Source organism: Micropterus dolomieu, unplaced genomic scaffold, assembly GCF_021292245.1.
Source record: "Micropterus dolomieu isolate WLL.071019.BEF.003 ecotype Adirondacks unplaced genomic scaffold, ASM2129224v1 contig_9651, whole genome shotgun sequence".
Classification (NCBI taxonomy): domain Eukaryota; kingdom Metazoa; phylum Chordata; class Actinopteri; order Centrarchiformes; family Centrarchidae; genus Micropterus; species Micropterus dolomieu.
Window position 1 is genome coordinate 18874 of NW_025738637.1, and position 9950 is coordinate 28823.

The 9950-nt window shown below is 39.6% G+C and overlaps 2 protein-coding genes across 2 annotated transcripts; both read right to left on the reverse strand.

Moving 5' to 3' along the window:
• Window positions 1–306: 306 nt before the first annotated feature.
• On the reverse strand, window positions 307–1800 carry LOC123965404. Its single transcript, XM_046041924.1, has 6 exons — window positions 1797–1800; window positions 1549–1650; window positions 940–1305; window positions 703–819; window positions 575–618; window positions 307–442 (listed from the first exon to the last, which is right to left on the reverse strand). The coding sequence occupies exons 1-6, from the start codon at window positions 1798–1800 to the stop codon at window positions 323–325; spliced, it is 753 nt and encodes a 250-aa protein (XP_045897880.1). The 3' UTR covers window positions 307–322.
• Window positions 1801–5051: 3251 nt separating this feature from the next.
• On the reverse strand, window positions 5052–7885 carry LOC123965405 (immunoglobulin kappa light chain-like). Its single transcript, XM_046041925.1, has 5 exons — window positions 7831–7885; window positions 7016–7699; window positions 6016–6144; window positions 5626–5666; window positions 5052–5514 (listed from the first exon to the last, which is right to left on the reverse strand). The coding sequence occupies exons 1-5, from the start codon at window positions 7883–7885 to the stop codon at window positions 5383–5385; spliced, it is 1041 nt and encodes a 346-aa protein (XP_045897881.1). The 3' UTR covers window positions 5052–5382.
• Window positions 7886–9950: the final 2065 nt, after the last annotated feature.

The following is a 9950-nucleotide window of genomic DNA, read 5'->3' on the forward strand; positions in this document are numbered from 1 at the left end:
CCACTATACACGCAAAATCACCGTTTTGCGTACAATAGACACGGCTTTTCCAAAGCATGTATATGTGACGCCTGAGCTTAAGAACAGACTGGAAAGTCTGATGCACCACGCCTACTCCCACTCTGTACTTTCTGCCTCACTACATAAAGGGCACACTTCTTCTTCTTGCATTGGGACTGAATGTGGGCACTGGGCTTAAATCGGAGGAGCGCAATCCTTCTATAAAAACATTATTCCTTGGAGTACTGGGCCTTTTTCTTACACACAGAATATACATATAAATCTGCATTAGGTCTACACTTGAAATACCACAAAATCAATTTTATTGCTTCACACTGGAGTACACACATTCACTGTTGGTGTTGTTCCTCTGTCTTCTTGATCTGTTGGGCAGGTTAACATTTAAAGCAGCATAATGGAGGCTGTCTGCATCTCGGTAACCCTGGTAACAAAATATATAAAACTGGATTACGATATTGATTCTTACAGACATTTTTAAAAAGAGCAACAAAACAAGTGGTTGTTTTGCATAAAAAATTAAATGAAATTAATGGATTATTAAATTAAATTTCACCTCTGCAGTTGTTGTGGAAGGAGCCGATAATCTTGCTTGAGACTCTGGTTGAGAAACAAAGAAAAAGCTTTTTATTGGAAACTTGTATTTATGAATACAAGCTATCAGATACAAACTGTAACACTTACCTGTACATTGGCAGTTGTTTTTCTTAATTACTAAGATAACCAGTAGAACAATCAGGATGGTAGTGAATATCAAAGCTCCACTCAAGAAATACACCAAGACAAGAGAATCCACCTGATCTGCAGATTCAGACATCAGAAACAGAGCTTTCAGCTTTTATCTCTGTGGTCACCCAAAGCTTGATTGGAAGGTAACAATAAATAACTAAATACGACAACCTCTGCTATAAAGTAACTTACCTTCAAAGTCCAGTGTGGTCCCGTTTCCAAACAGTATGTGTCCACATGAGGCAACAGCACAGTAGTAGGTCCCAGCATGAGAAGGATTCAGGCTCTCCAGTGGCAAATTGTAGACACAGGTGTGTGTTTGTGTGCTGGATTTCCTCTCACACTGATCGTTCCTGCCTCCATGGGTGTAAATGAGTCCTAGATGAGATTCTTCAGAGTTTTTGAACCAGTAAACACTGTGTTCTCCATCACAGGTCCCAGTGTGTACTGTACAGTTCAGAGTCACAGAGCCTCCTGGCTGGATGGTCTCAGATGCTGACTGATGGACTGAAGCTTGGACATTCAATCTTGAACCCTTTACACTGACAGTAGCGCCCTCTGCAAAAGTCAAGACATATGTATATGCATAGCTAGCTCCACAGTAGTAAGTAGCTGAGTCTGAAATGTCCAAATCAAATATTGTCAAGTGATTTGTACTGTTTTTAGTATCCAGTGTGAAGCGTGGATTGTTGAATTCATGATAAAAAGTGGCTTTTGTATCATACACATAGAAGGTAGAGATGAGACTTGGTTTCTGTCCCAGAGTTTGCTTATACCAGTAAAGCCATGCTGAATCATCACCTTTATAGAAACATTGCAGAGTCACATTTTCTCCAATATCAGCTGATACAAAACGTCTCTTCTGATGAATAGATGAGGAGACTTTCAGATCTATCATATGAGCTGAAATGAAATGAAAGACAAAGCAAATTAATAAAAACTGATCAAATTCAGTGTAATTAATATATTAAGATACATTATAAGCATTTCCATGAAGAGTTGCTATAAAGTAAAAGCGGAGCTGCTGGAGCCATAAAAACAAAACTCACCCATTTTCCCCACGAACAAACATATCAGACAGAAAACAAACTTTGGAGATCTCATCATGTTCAAACTGTTATGTTGAATGAAAAGGATCTCGATTCTTTCTCCACTCTTAAGAGACAAGACTGTGTTTGATTGGCCAGCCTGATGTGACACCATGTCCTCCTTCGGAAACATGATCACATGTTCACTGCAACCTATAGTGTTTGGTTCTTGAGAAGATTCACATGTTGAGAGGTATATAAGCACATCAGATCATGTTCATAGTTAATAATTTAAAAGGGTTAGGGGTTTGAAGTAAATTCAAAGTCCCCCAAAATATTATTTCCTATTTATGTCTTCTGGGTTTTTTTCTTAACAAAATGCTGTGTTTAACTGTGGTGGAACTCTGCGGCTGTTGGCTAGTGGTCATACCCTTGGTTAATGATGGTGATCGTCATTCACTTCGAGATGTTTCCCAAGACTGGTCCGTAGCTTCAACTCAATGTCTCTCACAGGAGTTAAGGGCGCTCACATGATTAATTGTTGGATATGGATATGTTCAGTCAACGTGTTCTCATCTCAGTGCATCATTACCGACGCTCTCAGACAGCGTGACAAAGCGTAATTATTTTCCGCTAAAGGTGCCAGCTACATCGAAGTAACACAATGGAGGCTAACCCTGCCTGCTAGCTGTAGGGTTTGCGGGTCGACATGCACAAAGTCATTGACTTAGGTTTAGGCACAAACATATCTGATGGTTATGGTAAGGGTAGGGGGCTTTGGGGTGTTGTCAACACCTTTAACACGAATGTAGCCATCTAGCTATCTAGCACTTTTGGTCTATACGAGACACCCCAGAGCATCTCATACAGACACTTAAGGGTCAAATAACTATGCTTTGTCACTTTTTCAGAAAGCATCGGTATTGGAGGCCCTGAGATGAGAACGGGCTCATTCAGTTCAGCCTTCACTGAAAACATGAGCATGTTTAATAAACGTGCTGTTTAGCACGCTCATGCACTTGCATGCATTTTGGAAACATTTGGCAGTGGACCATTATGTCCAGCAAGACAATAAAATGCAGGTACATACATATTATATATGTTATTATATTACGTATTAAATGCACTTTGTCATGTAATTTCAACATAAATATGTTTCAAAGACACTCAAACTTTAAGAAAAACACATCGTCCTTCTTTTTGTCCTTCTCAGTCTTTCAGTCAGTGTGTGCAAACATGGAGATTGAATTTGGCTCCTTTTTTGATGAAGGGATCTGTGTAGCATAGGACCTCGTCGGGCTCTTCAGGCACAGTAAACGGCCCGCCCACTAAACACACGCTGAATACACTTCTCTTAACCCCACCATCCAACAAAACTACAAGCGATCCTTCCATCGCCGAGTGAGTGTTCCAATGTTAGATTCTGTTTATTTTATCACACTAAATGAACATACATTGTCTGGAGGATAAAAACAGTCCAAGAAACATTTCCGTTGTGATTCTCAAAGCCCATGAGTCTCTTGCACAACATCAATGAATCCAACAAAGTAACCCTGTTAAGAAAGCCTGATTAAGAGACAAAGCAACAAAGAAAGTACCAATTTTGTGCATTACTAAAGCACAGTTCTCACTTCGAAAGAAAGTACAAATGGTGTACTAACAATGTTTTCAGATGCGTTCGGTCTGACTTCACAGCAGGAAACTTGCAAAACTCACAACCTTTGTCATAATATGCCTAAATATGACAGTTGTGACCGATATAAAGTTACATTATTTTGCAAAATTATTATTTAGGCTTTTGATATTGTAGTCGTATACCAGCAATAACAAGAAAACCGTAGCAAGTACCTCCATAGTTTGAACTAGGCTTTTAGGAAACAGTTGCATTTCACCTGCATAGTTCCAACCACGGAAGTTGCTACCATAGTTACCAATGATGTTTTTGGGGAAACGCGCCCCAGGATGGTGGTGAATGCCAAAGCTCCGCTCAAGAAATACTTAAAGGCAAAAGTCCGCCTCATCTGCAGATGCACATTACATGACAGAGGTTTAAGTTTTTAAAATCAAATGTGATAAGAAAGTATTCATCGCTTTTTAACAAATGAGGTTATCTTTGCTAGAATGTTTGTTTCCAGCTAAGTCCAGCTTGATCCCGTTTCCAAAAACTGTGTGTCCACATGAGGGTGTGTCCACAGTAGTACGTCCCAGCATGAGACTCTTTGTGTGTTGGGTTTTCTCTCACGCCGATCTTTCCTGCTTCCATGTGTGTAAAAGATGAGTTTTGAACCAGTAAACACTGTGTTGTCCATCACAGGGCCCAGAGTGTAATCTATAGTTTAAAGTCAGAGTCTCCTGGCTGGATGGTCCCAGACACTGACTGATGAACCAAAGCTGGGATCTTCAAACCTGAACCCTTTACACTGATAATAGTGCCACTACAAATTCAAGCATGAATGAATAATTGTTTGCCCAGTAGTAAGTAGCTTAGTCCGAAAGGTGTGCATCAGACATTTTGATGTGATTTCTGTGATTCTTACCAACTTTAGTCTCCAGTGTGAAGTGTGTATTGTTCATCATGAAAAGTGTAATTTTTATCAAAACTAAAGGTAATAGAGATAAGCCATGGCTTCTCCCCCAATGTTTGCTTACCAATAATACTTTGCAGCTTCACTGGATGGCTTGTTTTCCACTTCAACATACATTTCTAAAATATTTCTAAAAGTGAACATTTCTGATGACACTATAATAATACAATGGAGGTACAGTAGCTAAATAAGTACAGTACGTGATCTTCAGAGCACTGGAAAACTACATTTGAAATGTTAAATACACTGTTTCTTCCCGTCTGCATACTCACAACAAACCAAAGACCTCACTAGCAGCAGCTTTCATTGGGATTCAGATTTTTTTCTTCCTTTTGTGGAGAACAGTCAAATCTATCAATTAAATCTGTTGTTGGATTTAACTATATATTTTTACATGTCTACTTTATTTGATCGTTGCAACACTTGGAAATAACCTAAACAACCAGGTCCTTGTTTGTGATCCTGTCATAACTAGAATTTGATTAAATATCCTCCCTCCTCCACCCTCCTCCCCCCTCCACTATGTTTTCAGCCTGATTGTCTGCTAAGCGTTCACACACTGTACATCCTGCTGTAAACCACAAAGGCCACTGCACTGAAATAGATACACAGCAAAATGTCTGCAAGGTCAACAGGTCTCAGTGAAATGACTGCTTCATTTCTGTGTTCTGAGTACAAACAGAGCCAAAAGAAAAGTTAAACATAGTAACACAATGTACCATGATATTTTAATAAGAGGCTTTGTCATCCTTAGGCTGATACAACAGGCATAGTGATAGTGGAAATATGTTATCTTTGCCAGCAAATAAAAAAAAACATTGGACAGCTGAACTGTCATTGCATGAGCTTCTTGAAGTAGCGTACTGTAACCCAAGGCTTTACATTCATTATGTATGTATATGTTTATAATGTTGACAAAGCTCTTCCTATATTATGAAAATGTACATCACTTCTCAAGATATTAACAGCTGTGGAAAAAACATCTTACCAAAAAAATAAAGTACAAATAAAACTTGTCAGCACTACTGCCTTACACTGGAGTACACACATTGACTCATGGGGTTGTCGTTCTCTTTTCGTCTGTCTTTTCTTGATCTGTTGGCCCTGTGATGCCTTACAGCAGCATAATGGAGGTTGTCTGCATCTTGGTAACCCTGGTAACAAATAATAAAACAGTACATGAGAGAAATAGAACAAACTCCACACAACAACTTTTTGTAATGTCAAATATGTGTTAACAGTTATTTTCAACAGATAATATTCACCTGTGCATTTGTTGTGGTGGGCGATGGAACAATTTGAGACTCTGTTGTGAAACAAACAAAGAAAAAGCTGTTTATTTACAAGCCATCTCCAGTGACTATAGATTCATCAACCTTAACCCTGTTTTTAGCTAGCCAAAATTAGCATCCTGGTTAAAATCACAGTTAACATGAATTACAGCTGCAGCTAGCTAACCAGGCTTGCTAGCACCACTGTCTTGTCCAAATATGGTCACGTCTGGTTGCAAAATCAACACAGAGGCGCCATAACGGCCAAACTCAAAACAGCAGTCCACAAACCAATGGGTGACGTCACCGTGACTATGTCTACTTCTTTTATACAGCGTATGATATAGAGAGATAAATCGGATTGATCAAAACTGCGCCAGTTACCTGTACATTGGCAGATGTTTCTCTTGTTCATCTTGTACACCGAGAAAGCCAGTAGAACCACCAGGATGGTGTTGAATACCAAAGCTCCACTCAAGAAATACACAGGAGAGATGGGAAAGTTCACCTCATCTGCAGACAGCCAGATATCAGGAGACATTACAAACCTTTCAGTAAAGCAAGACCGATGAATTAGCGATGCCGATGTATAGGCCTATATTAGCTTATTGTTGATATATCAGTATTGCTGTATATTGGCTGATAGGTAACATGAAAAAAAACTAGGTTTTAGGTCACATAGAACTACTGTATCCATAACAGCAAGAGCAGATTTTTCATGTCACTGTTGGTGTTGGTGAGATTACTCTCAGCAGCATGCAGGGGGATGAATTACTGAAAAACTCACTAGATTAGTAAGCGGTTGCTTTTTAGAAGTAAAATTGCTGATGGTCTGAAAAGGCTAGGCAGCAGACCAAACCACTGTGAGGGTGGAAGACATAATCTTTTAAAACTTAAAAACGCATTGGACTCATAGTAGAGAACGTGAGCTGTTAACCATTTGTTTACCAAATACATTGACTGGACACTGACACCACAACAGTGGTTGTATTTTAACATTTGCATCAAAATTATTGCTAGGGACAGTTCAGTAGTTGGATATGTCCATAAAATCCGTACTAAATTTTAAGCCCTTGCATTACACAGATTGTCCACCAGAGAGCACAGATAAGTTCATTTTTACGCTGTGAAACGTTCTAATCAGTATTTATCTTGGGCATCCTAAAAAAAAAAACGAAATAAAAGCGATATGTATCACAATTATTTGTTTATGTTATGTATCAATAGAAGTTCTACTGGCTGATATATCATCTGATTTCTTAAATCCCGAAGTATCTATGTCAATTTGGCCTCAAAATGCCAATATTGGTCAGTTTATACCTTTTAGCTCTTGTCTGTGTTTAAGTAAAATGTAATAAGGCTGCTAGAATTTTACAGTACGTACCAGCCAGCTTGGTCCCGTTTCCAAACAGTATGTGTCCGCATGCAGCAACAGCACAGTAGTAGGTCTCAGTATGAGAAAGATTCAGGCTCTCCAGTGGCAAGTTGTAGACACAGGTGTGTGTGTCGGGTTTTGTCTTACATTGATCGTTCCTGCCTCCATGGGTGTAAATGAGTCCTGGATGAGATTCTTCAGAGTTTTTGAACCAGTAAACACTGTGTTCTCCATCACAGGTCCCAGTGTGTACTGTACAGTTCAGAGTCACAGAGCCTCCTGGCTGGATGGGCTCAGATGCTGACTGATGGACTGAAGCTGGGACGGTCAAACCTGAACCCTTTACACTGACAGTAGTGCCCTCTGCAAACTCAAATGTGTATGCGTAGCAACTTATGCAGTAATAAGTAGCTGAGTCTGAAATGCGCAAATCTGAGATTGTCAAGTGATTGTTACCCTTTTTAGTATCCAGTGTGAAGCGTGAATTGTCCTTGAATTCATCAGCAAAAGTGCCAGTTGTACCATGTTTAAAGAAGGTGGACATTAGCCTTGGCTTCTGTCCCAGAGTTTGCTTGTACCAGTAGAACATTGCTGAAATCTTTTCACCATCATAATAACATTTTAATGTCACATTGTCTCCAACATTGGCTGAGACAAACTCACTCTCTTGATGTAGAGACGTGGTCAATTTAGCTGAATAGAAAACAGACAAAGAAAGGGTACAATCAGTGCAAAGACAAGTTTCTCATAACGATTATAAATTGGATCAACAATGAATATACTTCTGTAACGATACAAATACTTCCTCAAAATACCCAACTTACCTAATCTCCACAAGCAAAGACAAGTCAGATATGAAGCAAACTTCAGAGATGTCATCGTGATCAAAATGTCTTGATGAGTGTAGAGAAGATCCATACGTTCTCTACTCTTAGAGAGAGGACTGTATTTGATTGGCTAACAAGAAGTCCTATTTTAGTAGCAGTGAACAGTTGAACCGTGCCCCCTCCACTGTCAATTCTCGAGTCAAGACATGTGGAGAGAGCTACTAGAACCACAATATAAAGTCACTAAGAACAGGAATAACTTGTTAAAAAAGACAAGTGGAGTCAAGCAAATCTCTTGTCCGCAGTCCAGTCACTGTCATTAGCGGAAAAATCTGAAATAGGTGCCAACTGGTATTTTAGAGAAGGCTCCTTGTCCTGTCCCCAACATTGGTTGCATTTCGGTGATGGCATATTTCAAGTAAAAGATCAGTCTTCCTGTGTTCAAGCTTTGCTATGACCTAAGTTTCCACCAATGGAAAACTGTTCACAGGTTATGCTGTAATAGCAATAATTCCCTCCATCATTCTCTGCTGTATAGACTGTAGGTTTGTGTGAGATGTTGTTGCCAGTGGCAGGACGAATGGAGCACCTGTTTGCAGGATAAAAGGTTTTTTTTATTATTAAACAAGACTAAGGGCCCTGTTTAAATAATCTATAATGGACAGTCTAAAGTTAACAAGGCAAGTGCATTTAGGGCACGGCGAAAATCCACTTTTGCTAGTTAAATGGTACATTAGCTAATCATAGTTTTATATCCCATTATAAAAACTATCAATTGATAAAAACAAGTGTGATTTAGACTCACAGCAGAGAGAGAGACAGATCAGAGGTCTGCTGTATGCAGATGACTTATTGTTACTTTCACCTACTAAACTGAAGGTTTGCAGCAGCACCTTAATTTCCTGCAGAGATTGTGTTAGACCTGGGCCCTGACAGGAAACACAGCAAAGACTAAGATAATGATTTTTGATAATGAAACAATCCAGAACACAATTTCCATTTAGACACCACTAAATTACAACATACAAAAAACTACACTTACCTTGACCTCAACATTATACAGAAAACCTCAACATGGCTGTGAAAGATCTGAGGGACAAAATCTAAAAAATCTTCCAATTTGTACTAGAACCAATTATTCTATATGGCAACGCACTTCAACGAACAATCATAGAATATTTCCATACCGAGTTCTGTGAGAGCATCCTGCAGGTGCAGAGAAAGACCCCAAATAACCTGTGCAGAGTAGAGCTCGGCCAATACCCCCTCCTACTAAAAATTCAGAAAAGATCAGTTACATTTTACAATCACTTAAAATCAATTAACCCCCAGACATACCATCACAAAGACCATCATACCAGGAGCTGAAACCAGAGAGGAGTCCCCTCAGCCAGCTGGTCCTGAGGCTCCCCAACAGCCTCAGGACAGCAACACCAACTCAAACAGACCAAACCAAATGATCAACAAGCAAAAAGAAAAATATATTGAATACTGGAAAGAAACGACCAAAACACAAAGTTAATTCAAATGTTATCTGACCCTAAAAAGAGAATTCACACTGGCAAATTACCTGAGCACAATAAAACTAAGAAAAGTGTTGACAACATACAGACTGAGCGAACACAGCCTGGCCATAGAAAAGGGTTGCCACAGACAGAGCTGGCAACCAGAAGAGGAGAGACTCTGCTCCCAGTGTGACAGGGGACAGAGCTGCACTTTCTAGCCTCATGTCCTAAATATAAAACCTTAAGAGAAAAATACTTCGCAAACATTTCCCAAATATACCCTGAATTCAAATTTAAATAAAAAACAAACTCTCCTATTTACTGGGTGAAATGCCAGAATGCTAAATAATTGCCACAAAATGTCTCCTCATGCCACAAACTGCATGAAATTCCATCCATCCATCCATCCATCGTCAACCACTCATCCTGCGTACAGGGTCGCGGGGGGGCTGGAGCCAATCCCAGCTTACATCAGGCGAAAGGCGGGGTACACCCTGGACAGGTCGCCAGTCCATCACAGGACCACTGCATGAAATTGTTCTTTTGTATTATCTTTTAAGCTTTGGGAAAATTGTTCTTTGACATTCATGCCAATAAAGCAAAACTGAATTG

Excerpts from the sequence above, each read along its gene's own strand:
- LOC123965404 (XM_046041924.1), bottom strand. Across the intron at positions 619-702 it reads AAACAACTGCCAATGTACAG|AGTCTCAAGCAAGATTATCG; the intron begins GTAAGTGTTACA and ends TTTCTCAACCAG. Across the intron at positions 443-574 it reads CTTCCACAACAACTGCAGAG|GGTTACCGAGATGCAGACAG; the intron begins GTGAAATTTAAT and ends TTTTGTTACCAG.
- LOC123965405 (XM_046041925.1), bottom strand. The coding sequence starts at position 7,885 with ATGACATCTCTGAAGTTTGCTTCATATCTGACTTGTCTTTGCTTGTGG. Across the intron at positions 5,667-6,015 it reads AAACATCTGCCAATGTACAG|AGTCTCAAATTGTTCCATCG; the intron begins GTAACTGGCGCA and ends GTTTCACAACAG. Across the intron at positions 5,515-5,625 it reads CCACCACAACAAATGCACAG|GGTTACCAAGATGCAGACAA; the intron begins GTGAATATTATC and ends ATTTGTTACCAG.